General features: G+C 39.9%; 1 protein-coding gene across 3 annotated transcripts in view; it reads right to left on the bottom strand.

Annotated features, from left to right (window-relative positions):
• The window catches only part of eftud2 (elongation factor Tu GTP binding domain containing 2), a 61,533-nt gene that overhangs the window by 28,238 nt on the left and 15,019 nt on the right, over positions 1 to 18,276 (bottom strand). For all 3 annotated transcript variants that reach the window (XM_033035385.1, XM_033035384.1, XM_033035383.1), the window contains exons 10-19: positions 17,933 to 18,099; positions 14,362 to 14,486; positions 11,720 to 11,783; positions 8,556 to 8,646; positions 6,316 to 6,451; positions 5,133 to 5,260; positions 4,626 to 4,819; positions 2,521 to 2,632; positions 1,553 to 1,693; positions 145 to 246 (exon numbers count right to left, since the gene is read on the bottom strand). In XM_033035385.1, the coding sequence (XP_032891276.1) occupies positions 145 to 246; positions 1,553 to 1,693; positions 2,521 to 2,632; positions 4,626 to 4,819; positions 5,133 to 5,260; positions 6,316 to 6,451; positions 8,556 to 8,646; positions 11,720 to 11,783; positions 14,362 to 14,486; positions 17,933 to 18,099 (1,260 nt within the window). The remainder of the gene's footprint in view (positions 1 to 144; positions 247 to 1,552; positions 1,694 to 2,520; positions 2,633 to 4,625; positions 4,820 to 5,132; positions 5,261 to 6,315; positions 6,452 to 8,555; positions 8,647 to 11,719; positions 11,784 to 14,361; positions 14,487 to 17,932; positions 18,100 to 18,276) is intronic.

Genomic DNA, 18,276 nt, shown 5'->3' with positions numbered 1-18,276 from the left:
GGAAAATCGAAAGTAGACAAAAGTGCTGGAGAAACTCAGCGGGTGAGGCAGCATCTATGGAGCGAAGGAAATAGGTGATGTTTCGGGTCGAGACCCTTCTTCAGGCTTATCGGTGAAGTGATAGTTTTGGAGAATTTGCATTACCTTAATGTCAATTTCAGAATACATCTTTCTGAGATCATGCATCACACAGTCCAAGTAGAGTTCTCCAGTTCCCAGTATTACATGCTCCCCTGATTCTTCCACCTGAACCAGAAAATAACACAAGTAAATAGCCAATTACTGTCAGTAAAGAGTTAAAATGCTCATCTCATCCTCTGATGAAAAAGATGAAATATGCATTAACCCTGAGCTTTATTACAATACAGAGTAGATGTTTTATGTGCCATATTTAATACAGTTATGTCCCATTAGAAATGCCATAAAGGCGCTTCAATAGGAGTGTCTCAATCAAATATTAGATATCCATTAAATGGATGTTACAATGTACATAAATAAATAGGAGCAGGGTAGACTGCTCCTATTCAGGCCCTGCAAGCCTGCACTAATATTTAATATCATGGCTGGTCTAGGCTGGCCTTTTCTCCATACTCCTCTATTCTTCAATCTATTAATTCAATCCATCTCCACTGTAAATACTTCTAACGATCCAATTTCCACCATCCACCAGGGTAGCGAATTCCAGAAATTCACCAACGTCTGCAAGAAGAAATTTGTACTACCTCAGTTTTAATTGACCGGCCCCTTATGTTGCAGTTATGTCCCCCTAGTTCGAGACTCCTACAAATGAAAATAATCTAGCACTGTCACACCCCCCAAGGGAGTGGCAACAGCTTTAGAATTCATAATTTCTCCAAACAGAAAATCACAATTTAAGTTATGTATTAAATATTAAGGGATAAGAATTTAAGCAAAAAGATTCGAAATACCACAATAAGAAAACAATTTTATATGAATGACCATAAACCGATAAACTTTGCTTTCATTATTGATTTATAGTAATGAAGCAATCTTTTACTGCGGTTTATTAATGCAACAAATGTAAATATTGAATATTGCTGACTAGCACATTTCCAATTCATAGTTCATTTCACCTCTGTGCTGCAAATTTAATTGCAACCCACATTCTCTGATCCATCTCTAACAAGAAATGTTTGCTGCAGTCTGCACTTTGGATATAACAATTAGTGTATGCTTTCATTATATTTAACTTCAAACAATATTAGTCACTTGTAAGTTGATCAAATTTCATTTCAAGCCTTTTCTAAATTTCAAATAAATGATTGCTTCTTCTGACTATGACTTTACAATTAGATGATTGAGCTTAAAATCTGAACAATGCTTACATATTTCATTTGTTTGAGTAATCATGCCTGTCGGGTAACTTTGCACTATAAATAATGTAAACACGAGCTAAATTAATAAAGTGCACTTCCAGCTTTTCTAAAATGCAGAGATTAAAATTAAACATGCCCTGAAATTAGATGAGAGTTACGAGTTAATGGTATGCATATTTTTGTTTGGATAGCATACAGATGACTTCTGGACCTACCTTAGTCGTTAGTGATGGGTAGCTTTTGTTGACCTTCCTTAATCCATCCAACATTTTTGGAAGTTCAGATGGATTTACAGGTTCTACGGCTATTTTAATGACGGATGCCGTATTAAACTTGAGAGGCCTGAAGATCTGAGCCTGTAATTATGAAACAATTCGAGACATTAGTTGAACAGAATTTACCACATTAATGTTTAAAACAGGGGAACTAGACATTCATCGCACAGTCAGATTCCAGCTCAAAAATGGAGTAACTGCACTTCCAAAGCTCTTCCACCAGATGACTACATGAACCTCAGAGAAATTTATTCCCATTGTATAATCTGTCACGGTATTTATCAATTTTAATAACTAGTATTCCAACCTAATCAATGACAATTAGTTATCAGCATATTGTAATAGATTTACTTTGGTTTAGATATACGGTATAGAAATAGACCCCTTGGCCCACTGAGTCCAAACTGCCTATTGATCACCCGTTCACACTAGTTCTATGTTATCCCACTTTCGCACCTACTTACTCAACACAGGCAATTTACAGAGATGGATTAACCTACAAACCTGCACATCTTTGGGAGAAAACCGGAGCACCAGGGGGAAATCCACGCAATCACAGGGAGAACGCACAATCTACACACACATAGCACCTGAGCTCCCTACACACTGGGGGCAATTTACAGAGGCCAATTAACCTACAAACCCCCACGTTTTGGGGATGTGGGAGGAAACTGGAGCGCCCAGAGGAAACTCACGCAGTCACAGGGAGAACGTGCAAGCTCCACACAGACAGCACCCGAGGTTAGCATCGAAGCCAGATCTCTGTCGTTGAGAGGCAGTGGCTCTACCAGCTGCGCCACTGTGCTGCCACATACAGGTATATTTATACTTTCGATAAAAACTTTAGATTTATTAAACTACATCATTTTCAAACAAGATTGTTAAATTAAATGAAACAATTCTTTTACCTCATCATTTCCTCTTGGTTCTGTTATGGTAGCTGTCTTTACAATAGGTTGGTCCACTCCTTCTATGAGCACCCAGTTACCAGCTGGAACTCTGTTAACCTCTATGTGATATCTGAAAGGATCATTCATAACATATTTAGATCAGAGATAACCAAGTGAATCAATAAAAGTAACAACCTCATAATTGCAAACTGAGTATTCCTTTTTCTATTTATCAGCAATGCACTGGAATTTCAAACTGTAACCCAACAATGATTTTGTCATACAGTATATAAATTATCGCCACGCTGGGAAACTGAATCTTTTCTATATTTTAAGGACATGGCAAAAATAAGGCAGTCAGGACACTTTCTCAAGATGCAAACCAGAAAAGGAATGTTATCTCCATGGATTGTGCTTCACTTGGTGCTGTGACAACTCCTCAGATGGAATTAAACCCCATGTTCTTTCCACCTACACAACGTTAGACCAGTACACTGTGGTCACCTGCACATAAGCTGAACCCTGAAAGCTACAGATGAGATGAATCTGACCGTAAAAACAAAATCCAGGTCCATATTTCAGAAAGAGACAAACTGATCATCTTAGACAATTTCAATGCCAAGGTGGGAAAAAGCACAACTCTCACACAAGACACGAGTGGCAGAACAGTCTTGTTATAACCATGTTTCATTAGAGAAATACTCACTTGACCTCATCACAACAGGCAATTGACATCTGTTAGCTTGTCCAAGTGAGTGTCAGAGAGATCTCTACATCATTTGCGCCATGAAAGATACTGACGATTACTGGTCTGATCACCACATAGAAGGCTAGATCACACGGGATTCAACTAGAAACAGCTGACTGAACAGAAAATAGGCTTCATGGAAGGAAGTGGATGGTGGAAGGTTGCTTTTCAGACTGCTCTACTGTGCATCAAGGGGAAAGAATGGCCCTGGCAGCTGAAACATGACCCAACAAACAAATGGTGGATGGATGGAGTGCAAGAGACTCAGCAATTCATTGAAAGCGTGAATACTTCAACACTGTCAAGCTTCTTTAAGACACAGGTACCATTCACCTCATCCCATGCTTCCTCCCGGTGACTAAAGAACTTTTCCTTAAATCGCAATGCGTATTCCACCCATGCAGAGGGACCGTGAACAAGATTTTTTTTTCTGTTTGACACCTTCAAGTAAAATGTAGGAAACCCTTTCAAACACTTTACATGGCTCATTTCACTAAAATGTATGACTCTGTCAACTAGGAAGGACTGTGAAGCACTCTCCTCAAATTCACCTGCCCACAGAAGTTCAATTCCATCTGTCCTTACAGTGCCAGACCCAGGTTTGACCCTGACCTCGGAGGCTGCCTATACGTTTTCTCACTGTGACCACGTTGGTTTTCTCCGGGTGCTCCGGTTTCCTCCCACATTCCAAAGACGTACTTTGTAGTTTAATTGGCTTTGGTAAAAATTATAAATTGTCCGTAGTTTGGAGGATAGTGCTAGCATGCGGGGTGATCGCTAGTCACCGTGGACTCGGTGGGCCGAAGGGCCTGTTTCTATGTTATATATAAGTCTAAAGGATGAGGCTTACACTCAGGCAAAAGTCCTGACCAACCCCACCCCTGCAATAATAATTCTGTGAAACCAGGGAAACATGCATAGTTTTCTTCACGTCAGAAACCACCTGATGAAATTCACTTTCAGTGCATCAGCACATCCTCTGGTCTCCCAAGGAATAGGGTGTTTGCAGATCAAGTCCTAAAACGTGGCATAAAACTCATGGTCTAATGGGCTGCATTGATCTCTGTCCTCCCATATATATTTGGACTATCACCAGAATAGACAACTCATGGCTCTGAAATGATATCAACAACATTGAGTCTGTAAAATCACCTCCCATGTCCCAACCACACTCAGTTGGCTTTGTTCAACAAGCCACATAATTAGAATGCCTGACACCAGAAACCAGCAACAAAGAATACCATACTGGACAGATGAAATGATTCAAGGATCATTGTAACCGCCTTGCAAATATGCCAGATCCTCAAATGACTCCTGAAAATGCCTTGTCCTTGTTCAGACCCAAACGATCAATTGAATCATTGCAAATAAGTACCTTGCCACTGAAATCCAGAGCCTGCCCACAGTGCAGATTTGTGAATCTTCTTCATCTTCCAATGTGTAGTTCTCCCCAAGTACTTTCACTGGCTGTCCTGCATGTATAGTTCCACTCAACACCCTGCCAAATGCATGGAACTGGACACCATCCTCTGTACTATACATTTTGGTGGTGTGGCACATCAGAGGCCCCTATGCAAACACAAAAAAATGCAGCCATAATGTATGATAGCTCCATGAATATTTAGATTAATATCAACAGAAGAAGCAGTCATCAACTAAATAACACTCAAACCCGATGACACTTGCAAAACAATTTGTCACTCGTCAACAAAATGTTGTATGTCTCTGTAACAATATATCTAGAGTAGTTCATTGTTGCTGGCATCTTCTGATCATTTAATGCATGAACCATTGGTGAAAGTTATGAAGTCAGCCCACCATCATGAGTATTAAACCATTGGGTAAACATGAACCAAAACACTTTCTAAACCATTTTACTTACATCAGGGTCACATTCGAGCATTGTCTCGCCAAGGTCCAAATCCAGGCTGCCTGTGTATGTATGTTCGATTTTGGTCCTTGCACCAGACTGAGGTGATGGAATATGCTGCACACACATATCCACCAAACCTGTAGAATAGTTACACTTGGCATCATGGATCTTTAGTGACAGGAATTCTTGTGAACAGCCTCTTCTAAAACTGCAATATTATTTGCAAACTGAGATAGCTTGCTATAGATTTAGAGAACAAAATGCTATATTGCCAGTTTTAAAGCAACAACATATTCAAATTACATGCAGATTCTGATAAAGATTATGGTGATAACAATTATTCTGTTAATTTCTTATAGAATACATTACATTTTTCGGAAACTCGCTTCAGACGACGTATCCTACAGCCATTATGAAGTGTAATGCAACATACTAATGATATTCATTATTTTATTGCTAATCAATGCAAAATATATCTGAACTGATCAGGTAATAAACCTACGACTCAAATCTTACAGCACTTAAATCTTTTAAGCTTAGATCCCAAAGCATAATTCATGGGCAGTTTAAGGTTTTCTATTTAACTAAAAATCTATCTATTTTCCATAACAGCTCCATTTAAGACAGTATCTGCTTGCTCTACACAATTTAATATTTTGCCTTTTGGGAGTTTCTACATTTACTCCATTAAATGTAAACCAACAGACACAAGGACGAGATTCTTCCTGTTCAAATTAAAAATACTATTTTCAGCTACTTTACGATGATTACCCTCCCAAGATGTTCTAATCATCCTTAATATTATAATTCCTGTAATGTTAATAACATATCAAGCACATTTACCTAGAAATCACAGAAGAGGAAATTTATGACATAGAAAGAGGCCATCTTTACCAAATGGAAAAAGACTAATCCTACTGAGACTTTGACTAATCCGACTTGACCCAACTAGTGCCTTGCAGATTCACGCTGATTAAAAAAGGTATTTTTTAAAAAATGTTTTGTGGTGTCTTCACCTACTGTGAGATCCAGGTCAAACCACCCTTAGGAAAAAACAAAATCCTCAACTCTCCTCTAATCCCTTTACCAATGTTGATAGGATGTTTCCATTCACCATATTTTAATCAATGCAACAAGAAATACACAAATAAATGTTGCCCGTTGTGCATGGAACATTTAACCAGTAAATTACCTGTAAATTCACCAAAGAACTTCTTGCAGACGAGTCGAAGCAAGGGCCTGATGTTTAATTTCAGCTCCTCCTTTGTTAAATGAATACCGAGCTGATCCAATGTACGTGGCAGAGTAGTATCCACATCACCAACAACCTGCACAGATTATATAAACTGCTTTAACACACTTAACAGAATTGATAACTGTAATCCTGATCTGCAATTTCTAAGTACATTTAAAATGATTATCCTTCATTCGCTGTCCAATGCCGATTTCCAGCAACTACCCTCACCCCCTCCCCACAACACCATTTCTCCCTCTTCTCCTATCTTCCACCAATCACTGCTCCATCTTTAGCCCTGCTTCACCTGCTCTTAACTCTCACTACACATTGAAATTCTGCTCTTAATGTGAAGAAATAACAAAATGTAAAGATTAACCATATTCACAAGATGTGACTAACTCAGTCGATCTTCATTTCCTCATGAAAAACAATTCAATCTAGATTTTTAGACATCCGAAGGTCAGGAACAAGATATTTATTTGATATTTTGAGTCAAATGTCACCAGTAAACAAAAGCATCAGGAAGTGCTCCATTGAAAATCTCTAACCACTACGGCCTAAATTGGACATCGTGACTGTGTGTTCAGCTTTGGGAGGTTCTGCGAACAAAAAACACCTCCACTTCAAACGACATTATGTAGAGACTACAATCTTGGGATTGAACATGGCATTTCAGCAGCAACACCGTCCACATTCTGGCCAAATGTGAAGATCCCCAAAGTTGAAGGAGTGACATTATGTACATCAAAATTATAAATTAAAAGCTCAGTCTTTTATTTTCTATTACATTTAGTATAAACATAACTTTTTCATACATTTGTGTATCTGAGTACATTGAACACATTTCCTTTTGACAGAAAGGGACCATTTGTCCCATTGAGTCAGCTCTCAGAACAATCCTATTAGAAACATGGAAAATAGGTGCAGGGGTAGGCCATTCGGCCCTTCGAGCCAGCACCGCTAATCAATATGATCATGGCGGATCAACCAAAATTAGTACCCCTTTCCGGCTTTTACCCCATATCCCTTGATTCCCTTAGCCCTAAGAGCTAAATCTAACTCTCTCTTGAAAACATCCAGTGAATTGGCCTCCACTGCCTTCTGTGCCAGAAAATTCCAGATTCACAAATCTCTGGGTGAAAAAGTTTTTCCTAATTTCAGTCCAAAATGGCCTCCCCTTATTCTTAAACTGTGACCCCTGGATCTGGACTCCCCCAACATCAGGAATATTTTATTCCCCACATTATGTCTGTATAAACTATTATCCTAATACCCATTAATACTCCCCGATCTCCAACTGGCTACACATGGAGGGTAATTTGCAGGAGACAATTCACCCACCAAACATCAGATCTTTGGGGTGCAGGTACAAATAGGAGCAGCCAGAAGAGGCCCATATAATCACCGTGAAAATGTGCAAACTCCATATGGCAGCTCCGTGTACATAATATGTGCTTCTACTTTGCAGATTTTCCCATTTGGTGAGAAGGTGGACTGTATTGCTGTTGAAATGGAATGTTTCATCCCACGATTGTTGTCGCTACATAACTTTGGGGCAGCACAATAGCATAATGGTAGAATTGCAGTTTTACAGCGCCAGAGAAGCGGGTTCAATCATGTCCACGGGTGCTATCTGTATGGAGTTTGTACGTTCTCCCTGGGACCACTTGGGTTTTCTCCGGGTACTCTGGTTTACTCCCACACTCCAAAGACGTACAGGTTTGTAGGTTAATTCGCTTCTGTAAATTGTGCCTAATGTGTAGGATAGTGTTAGTATACGGGATGATTGCTGGTAGGTGCGGGCTCGGTGGGATGAAGGGCCTGTTTCCAGACTGTATCTCTAAAGTAAACTAAAGCAATAATGTCCTTTGAAGTGGAGGCGGTTTTTGTTTGCAGACCCAGTTCACTAAACAGCTGTCCCACCCGGAGCATCACTGTGCTGCATAACTTGTCTATTTAAACAAAAATCACAAATTTCACTCCTGTCCCATCTTTACTTGCAGTTTTAAATTTCATCAGAATAACTTGACCAAAAGCTATGCAAAATGTTAGTCTTTTCTTTCCACAAATGCATAAACACCTCCTAGATTTTATTTTTGTTCAAGACTTCAAACATAAACAGTGGAAATTATCATGTGATATGGTTAGCAACGTACAGTTTCTATCATAACAATCACATTATTTTGGTTGCATACCTGAGAAAGAATTTTATAAACAGGTTCCAGAACAAACTCTACAAAACTTCTCTGAGAGTTACTGGTTGGCGCTTTTTTTGTAAACTTACGTCTGAAAGGGAAAATTAGTTTTTGTATACATTAGCTGGTATTTGTTGCATTTTAACAGAAAGGTGGACATAAATATTTAACAAGCCAATTTATAAACTAATATCATTAAATACACATTAAAAATCTATTTACAAATGCTTATATTTCCTTTTCTGTACTATGCAAGCTAGTTGGATCAAGCTAATCAATAAATGCAACTCAATCATCAGTGGGTAGAAAAAATACCAGTGAAGTCGGAGCACAGTGCACATGTTCTTCACTTTAACTGTTTGATGAATAATCACTTTTATTAAACCCAAACTCTTATGCCAGAGCTGAACCCAGTCATGGAACAGTCACCATTTTACGAGTGTCTCATTACACCATTTATACAATATAAAAAATAATAAGGGTGGTGTTAAGAGGCAGTTACTATAGTGGCATTTAAGAGACTTTGGGATAGACATATGAATATGCAGAGAATGGAGAGATAAGAATTATGTGCAGACAGATATGACTATGTCTTAGTATCATATTCGATACAGACATCGTAGGCTGTGGGGCTTGTTCCTGTGCTGTATTGTTCTATGTAAAATTGCTTCAAGAAAATTGAACATGTAGTATAAATGTATTGTGTAGGAAGGATCTGCAGATACTGGTTTAAACCGAAGATAGACACAAAAAGCTGGAGTAACTCAGCGGGACTGGCAGCATCTCTGGCGAGAAGGAATGGGTGACGTTTTGGGGCGGGTCTAAAGGGTCTCGACCCGAAACGTCACCCATTCCTTCTCTTCAGAGATGCTGCCTGTCCCGCTGAGATACTCCAGCTTTTTGAGTCTATCTTTAGTATAAATGTATTCCTTGATGAATCACATTGGGCATTTCCCTTTACTAACTGTTCACTGAAATGCTGCTTTAGGAGGAACTGCAGATGCTGGAAAAATCGGAGAAAAACACAGAGACAGTAGGCTACGTGGGAGAGCTGGGAAGGGGGAGGAGAAGGAGGGAGAGAGCAAGGACTACCTGAAATTAGAGAAGTCGATGTCAATAAGTCGCTGGGGTTTTCTCTAATTTCAGGTAGTCCTTGCTTTCTCCTTCCCCTCCCCCCCTCCCTCTCCCCAGCTCACCCACATAGCCTACTGTCTCCGTCTCTTCATTTCTCCCCCCCCCCCCCATGACATCTTCCCAGAAAGCTGATCGCAAATTTAACACTTCTGTAATAGCTAGTCAGTCATGCAGCTGTGTAAGTCTTTTTGCTGCTATTTTTGCAATTGTGTTCCTATACTGAATTTTTTGCTGGGGAAAAAAATTGCAAGGATAATTATTCCACTGAGTTCTACAAAGAAAAAAGCTGCCAGGATTAGGGAGTGCACTAGATAGTTTAGATGTTATTAAATTCCAAGAGTTTGTTTCAATATTTGTGTTTTAGAATACTACTTCTTAATAAAAAAATAATTATTATTATATCTTTTGAACGTTCCTAAGTGCAGGGAATGCAGGAAAAGGGTATGTTCTACCAAGATCCTCCCTGCCCCAGATTACTCTGCGGGGCTTCAAGATGAGGATTGCAGCGATCTGTGCTACAAGCTCCTGATGAGGGAGTGGCTCAAGTACAGGTGTCTATTTTCATCTCTGCCATATATCCAGCTTCAAACTCACTTTTTTTCTGATTTGATGTGAACTGGGTGCCCTAAGCTTCCAGATCCAAAATCGCTAGGTGTTAATGAAATGATGATATGCTATAAAATGGGAGAAGCGAGATAGAGCTCTGCCCTAATAATGAAGTCACCTGTTCATTTTCTCTAGAGATGCTGCCTGACCCTCCGAGTTACTCCAGCATTTTGTGTCTACTGCACCTTCTGTGTAAACCAGCATCAGCAGCTCCTTCCTACACATGCCCCCAACCTTTTCAGGTTATGAAACCCTTCAAGGACTTGTTCCTAAATGTGGGGCTGTTTAGAAGCATTTGGACTAATAAAAATCAAACAAGATTTTTATAATCATGAACTAAATAGATAACAGTGCTTTGATTCAATTAAAAATATTAAAGCAAACACTGGGATAACACTAGGGTTGAATTTTCCAGGGACCCAGACTATTTACTGCATAGAAAAAGAGCAAAGTTCAAAAGATACGCAATGCTAGAGCAGGGATCCAGGGATGATGCCAGACCCGCTGAGATGATTCTCCAGGGATGCGGCCAGACTCGTTAAGTTGCGCCCGCATTTTGTGCCTTTACTTGGTAAGACAGTATCAGCAGTTCCTTGTTCCTAAAGTTCTCTCTTCTTTGATTCAGCAATGCTTTTCAGGCAATGTCCATTACCTATCGTATGGCATCTCTGTGTGGTATCTCAGCTGCACGGAGGCGGAGAGGAGAGCTCTTCAGCGCGTCGTCCACAGAGCGCAGAAGATCATTGGGACACCGCTACCAGCCTTGGAGGGCATCTACCGCACACGGTGCCTCAGGAGGGCCGTCAGCATTCACAAAGACTCCTCACACCCTTGTAATGGACTGTTCGAACTCCTTCCTTCCGGCAGACGTTACAAGGCCTTCTACGCCTGCACCTCCAGACTCAGGAACAGCTTCTTTCCCAGAGCTATAGCTGCTCTGAACCGGCCCTGCTGAGTGCCCCCCACCCTCGCGGACTGTCTCCCTCGGATGGTCACGTCGCACAGACACATCTGCACTTTAGTCTGACTATTTTACTGTTGTATTGCTCTTTGTACAAACCATGTTCTTGGGGTATCTAAACCTAAATTTTAGTAGTTACTTAAATTATGATGTCGGATGGAAGCTGCATACCCAAATCTCATTGCACTCATGTGCAATGACAATAAAAGATATTATTATTATTATTAAAAATATGGATTTGCTCATCTGAGGCACATTATTAGATCAGAGAAGAGGGAACTCTGCTCTTCTGTTATGGCATAATCAGCCTGGGTTCCTGGAAAATCCAAAGATCCATTATTTTTTAACACTAACATTGGTAGCCCTTATTTTTCTTGAAACAAAGAGAACATATTTATATAGTATAAAGAATCAGATGCAGGATTACAAGGATAAGAAACAACTCGAGTAAGCTTTAACTTACGTTTTTGGATTAAAGTAAATGTCACCCCACAGACGCTTTGCAAACTCTGTAAAGTTAATGTCCCCTTTAAAACAAAATAAAAAGATTTCTACAACATCTCAATAAACAGTAATAAAAGATAGAGAATGTCTTCAAGTGAAACAAAATAATTTTTGAACAGAATATTCTCATCGTCCAGAAAACCTTTCACAATTGCCAACGATCAAATGCTAAAGTTGGGGAATAGACAGGTTATAAGTGAACAGATCAGGATGCTCATGAAGTGTGCTTTGATGTATATGGGTGAAGAATAACAGTTATTCTGGATGACACATTGGCGCAGATGGTAGAGCTGCTGCCTCACAGCGCCAGAGAGCTGGGTTCAATCCTGGCGTGGACTGCTATCTACGTGGAGTTTGTACATTCTATCTCTGACTGCATGGGTATCCTCTGGTAGGTCCAATTTTCTCCACATCCCAAGCCATGCGGGTTGGTAGATTATTTGGCCTCTGTAAATTACCCATAGTATGTAAGGAGTGGAAGCAAAAATCGGATAACAGAACTTGACTGAGTGGGTGGTCGATGATCTGTGTGGACTCGGTATGCTGAAGGGCCTGCCCCAATGGTGTATCTCTAAAAAAAAGCCAGTGGAAAATCGGATATGATAGTTTCCTAACTCAAGCAATTATGTGTATATTTTGTTTGTGGCACCATCAATTAAGACAAATAACACTGAGCAGTGACATGCAAATATTACTTTGCCTCACAGGATGTGCTTGAACTGGTTGGCAATGCAACCATGAAGATGTTGCAGTGGTTAGCCACTGGTTCCAGTTCTTTTGGTTGTATTGATCTGTCTTGTTTGCTGTTCTGTGATGTGAACAATTGCAAGGACCACAGATTCCGCACTTAGCGATTCAAAAAAAAATCAAAGAGTTTTCACAATGTGATGCATTCACACATTTAATGTAGAATATTTAACTTTTATCTTTAAACATTGCTCATCCAAGTGGACCTGGGAGTAATTGGCTCGCATTTGCACTCTGGCATTTGTCAGAGTTAACTGAGCCAGCAACAAGAGAAAGCAGCATGATCGGGCAAATATACTGAACACAATGTGCAGATCGGTGAAGCAGACATAATTAGCTATTTTGCATTGAATAATAGCCAGGGGAAAAAAGCAATTAAAACATTTTACTTTCAAGAGATCAGATTTCCATCTCCAGTTTCCAGATATCCAGAGTAAGCCAATTTATTTGGCACCAACTCTCAATAAAAAGTGGACTAGAACAACAAATGGCAAATTTGTGGAACATACAATTTCTTGATTTTTTGAAAATCTTGAATCCAGGAAAGTAATCATATCAGCCGATAATCGTAGTGCCCAAAATTACACAGAAAATACATCACAGAGATCAACTGATCTAAGGCATGTTCCAGGTAACCCCTTCTAAACCTTTACCTAATATGATTAGCGTAATTTTTTGTTTTTCACCTAAGCTTTCCCTTAGAATGGCCTCAATACTGCCAGTCTTGACTGATTCCTGAGAGGTTTTACCTTAATTTGTCTTCTGTTTTTTCTTCTGTATTTTTCAGTGGCTACATGTGTTTTGGTCTCTATACTTGGTTCACTTGCCACAACTGCAGCACCTGGTAAATGTTCATCACATCCTTTCATAATCTGAACCACAGTTACAAAGTTATCCTGCAGCGTTATAGTTCCAGTTTGTTTAATTTTCCTAAGAGGTATAACTTTTCAGCTCAAGGATGAGCTTTGGAATATTTTTGTACTTCTCAATGCCTCTAAAACCACTTTATGATATAGAGGACAGAAATCTGAAGAGTGCCTTGTCCATAAACATACCAAGATTGATCGGATGTTGTTCTAAATAGTCTGGAGAAGGACATTCTTATCGCTATGCAGCGACTACCAAAACTTTAGAGATATTAATATCCTTATCCACATCTACATCTCAGACCCCTTTCAACAAGTTCATTATTACATTTCACTCTTAAATATTGACTTTTCAACACTTCAATTAAACCTGCTTTCTAACAATGTGAATTCCATAATTTCTACGATTTTTTTTCTAAATGTGACTTTCATTGAATTTAGTAGCAAGTTTAAGATTTAATTTAATTTAAAATGACATTTCATTACAACGGAGGATGTCTACTTTTCAAACTAATATACCACCTTTAGTTTTATTTAACTGTCTCGGTAAAACAAACTCAATCTCCTTACTCAAGAATATATTAACAAATCTCTCATCACAGGCAAAGTTCTTCAACTCAGTCGAATTATTGCTAGATAACTTCCAAGATCAGTATATTGCTTCATAAGACTGTACTCCCAAAATGAATCCAATATTCCACAAGATTCCCATCAGTGCACCATAGATCATGGACACCTCTATGCCTTCATACTTTAGATTACCTCTGAAACAACCCTTCATACCATTGACTGCATTCGCGAGTTCATTTTAGATAACCCGTATATTCTGATCCATTTCTCATTTTTCATAGGTGCACTTAAATGCAGCCAATTTTTAAAACTTTTCTCATATTATCAAAGCAGATCGCCATCTATGCACTATAGAAAATGTATTAGTCTAAAACTGCTAAACAGTTGTTTGTCATCTCTAATTATAATGTGTGCTCACCATAAGTATCAGCATAGATCTTGGCGAAGGATCCCAAAGTGAAGCAAATACTGTACTGAGAACTGGCAAAGCAAACATTACCCAGAAGAGGTGAAACAATGAGATTTTCATCCGTTGAATAGACACTGTGGAAAGAGATGGAAAATAAACATAAACAAATTATATCATTTCCATTAGTGTCTTTTAAATCCGTTACAAAGATAAACAAATACTTTTATAGTACATAATGCATGATGGAATGTCATGAACTGCACAGAACCAAACGGTCAAATAGACACAAAATGCTGGAGTAACTCAGCGGGTGAGGCAGCATCTCAGGAGAGAAGGAATGGGCGACGTTTCGGGTCGAGAAGGGCCTCGACCTGAAACGTCGAGATCAGTCTGAAGAAGGGTCTTGACCCTAAGCGTCGCCCATTCCTTCTCTCCTGAGATGTTGCCTCACCCGCTGAGTTACTCCAGCATTTTGTGTCTGCCTTCGATTTAAACCAGCATCTGCAGTTCTTTCTACACAAATGGTCAACTAGCTATTTTAAGCTGCAGGACATCCCTAGGTTATGACAGGATTTCATTTGGTTTAGTTTAGATATAGCGTGGAACCAGGCCCTTTGGCCACTGAGTCCGCACCTGTATACTAGGTCTATCCTGGCGCTGTAAGGCAGCAGCTTTACCGCTGCGCCACTGTTCCAAACACTGTTCGTGAACCAAACTGTTTGTAAGTTAGAAATGAACAAAACCTATCGGTGTGTGGGAGAAGATGATAGGAACAGATGTGGCGGGAAATCGAGCGGGAGTGTGAAGAGCTGCCAACAGCCGGCCTCACTGAGTCAGTGAGTGAGCAAGCTCTGCGTTCCTAGCTCTGCTCAATCCAACCTCTGATTGTTGCAGTTGGGGGTGGGGGGGAAGGCAATAGAATGGGGCGAGAAGGCATGTAGAAATGTTGTTCCCATCCAGCAGAAGATGTCCACACTCCTGCAGCAGCTGGTAAATTCATCCTGCCAGTCTCCCAAGTGCTCATTCGTAGTGAAGAGGAAAAAATTAGTCTTTAGGTATGTGAAGAGGAAAAAATTAGTTAAGACCAAAGTTGGACCCTTGAAGACCGAAAAAGGTGAATTTATTATGGGGAACAAGGAAATGGCAGATGAGTTGAACAGGTACATTGGATCCGTCTTCACTAAGGACACAATCTTCCTGATATAGTAGGGGCCAGAGGATCTGGGATGACGGAGGAACTGAAGGAAATCCACATTAGGCAGGAAATGGTGTTGGGTAGACTGATGGGACTGAAGGCCGATAAATCCCCAGGGCCTGATGGTCTGCATCCCAGGGTGCTTAGGGAAGTGGCTCTAGAAATCGTGGATGCATTGGTGATAATTTTCCATTGTTCTATAGACTCAGGATCAGTTCCTGTGGATTGGAGGGTAGCTAATGTTATCCCACTTTTTAAGAAAGACGGGAGTGAGAAAACAGGGAATTATAGACCAGTTAGCCTGACATCGGTGGTGGGGAAGATGCTGGAGTCAATTATAAAAGATGAAATAGCCGCACATTTGGATAGCAGTAACAGGATCAGTCCGAGTCAGCATGGATTTACGAAGGGGAAACCATGTTTGACTAATCTTCTGGAATTTTTTGAAGATGTAACTAGGAAAATGGACAAGGGAGAGCCAGTGGATGTAATGTACTTGGACTTTCAGAAAGCATTTGATAAGGTCCCACATAGGAGATTAATGGGCAAAATTAGGGCACATGGTATTGGGGGTAGAGTGCTGACATGGATAGAGAAGTGGTTGTCAGACAGGAAACAAAGAGTAGGGATTAACGGGTCCCTTTCAGAATGGCAGGCAGTGACTAGTGGGGTACCGCAAGGCTCGGTGCTGGGACCGCAGCTATTTACAATATACATCAATGATTTGGATGAAGGGATGCAAAGTAACATTAGCAAATTTACAGATGACACAAAACTTGGTGGCAGTGTGAACTGTGAGGAGGATGCTATGAGAATGCAGGGTGAGTTGGACAGGTTGAGGGCGTGGGCAGATGCATGGCAGATGAAGTTTAATGTGGATAAATGTGAGGTTATCCACTTTGGTATAAAAAACAGGAAGACAGATTACTATCTAAATGGCGTCAAATTGGGACAAGGGGAAGTACAACGGGATCTGGTGGTCCTTGCTCATCAGTCTATGAAAGTAAGCATGCAGGTACAGCAGGCAGTGAAGAAAGCGAATGGCATGTTGGCCTTTATAACAAGAGGAGTCGAGTATAGGAGCAAAGAGGTCCCTCTGCAGTTGTACAGAGCCCTAGTGAGACCACACCTGGAGTATTGTGTGCAGTTTTGGTCCCCTAATTTGAGGAAGGACATTCTTCCTATTGAGGGAGTGCAGCGTAGGTTTACAAGGTTAATTCCCGGGATGGTGGGACTGTCATATGCTGAGAGAATGGAGCGGCTGGGCTTGTACACTCTGGAGTTTAGAAGGATGAGAGGATATCTTATTGAAACATATAAGATTGTTATGGGTTTGGACACGCTAGAGGCAGGAAACATGTTGGAGGAGTCCAGAACCAGGGGCCACAGTTTAAGAATAAGGGGTAAGCCATTTAGAACGGAGACGAGGAAACACTTTTTCTCACAGAGAGTTGTGAGTGGGGAATTCTCTGCCTCAGAGGGCGGTGGAGGCTGGTTCTCTGGATACTTTCAAGAGAGAGCTACATTGGGCTCTTAAAGATAGCGGAGTCAGGGGATATGGGGAAAAAGCAGGAACGGGATACTGATTGGGGATGATCAGCCATGATCACATTGAATGGCGGTGTTGGCTCGATGGGTCGAATGGCCTACTCCTGCACCTATTGTCTATTGTCTATATGTATAGCAAGCCCATAGGTCGGACGATCGTAACCTAGGAAGGACCTGTGCAATCTCTTTGATAGCGAGATACCAATTCATTCTTCATTATATACAATTCCCTTATTAAGTGCTCAAGTGCGTGAAAAGAAGCTTTCCTATGCAAAAATAATTTATTTTTCTTAAGTGGAAAAACATTTTTTTTGCTCTTGGCAAAAATATAATTTGAAATGTTCACTTTGAAGGAGGGCAAAGTTTTCAGCATCCGCCCTGCAACCACAGAATCCTCTGATTAACAAGGAGGCATTGAAGATACTAATTAATATTTCTATGCTGTTATCAACACCAAAGAAATTATTTGTGCTAAAACCGCAGTGCACAAAAGACAAATCCAAAATAATTTACATGATCAAATATGCTGACAGAAATTACTCTCTATTCAATTCCAAAAATATAGATAATTTACAGCTGTAGCATCATTGTGCTGTTAATTATGAATTGAGATAATTTTTTTATATCATATTTTTTTGAGAGTTGAGATTTCAGTCTTTGTATTTTAATTTTAATTCATACCCATTACGTCCAGATATGGATTCCTCTTGGAAAAGAAACAGAATGAAATGGAGTTTCTTCACAACTTACACAAATCTCAAATAAAGAAGAATAAAAGTATTCTCCACAATAGCATATAAATTACAGCTTTTTCAACACAGAGAAGTGACAGCCTACCTAAGCAAACCATTGACTTCATCCACAATGTGGCGTAGTTTGTAATATGCATCAGTCGGTGGTAGCTTTAACTCCAGGATAAGTCTGTCTATTTTATTGATACAAACAGTGACAGCCAGTTTCTCCTGTACAGCATGTTTGATTAGTCTTTCAGTGTTCAGCATTACCTGCACGTTACACAAATATATCACATTACACATGTTGCATATAACTAAAAATAAAAGAGTTGTTAACAAAACTGATCAGATATCTAACAGCTAAGCCATTGTTAAAATTGTGTTTTTTTTGTTAATTTATTTTGTGTAAATATACTTGGCTCAATCAAAGGGATGTGGCAATAATAA

This window comes from Amblyraja radiata, chromosome 16 (genome assembly GCF_010909765.2).
Source record: "Amblyraja radiata isolate CabotCenter1 chromosome 16, sAmbRad1.1.pri, whole genome shotgun sequence".
Taxonomy (NCBI): Eukaryota; Metazoa; Chordata; class Chondrichthyes; order Rajiformes; family Rajidae; genus Amblyraja; species Amblyraja radiata.
Note: the sequence above shows the minus strand (reverse complement) of the source record. Positions and strands in the feature narration are given on the sequence as shown.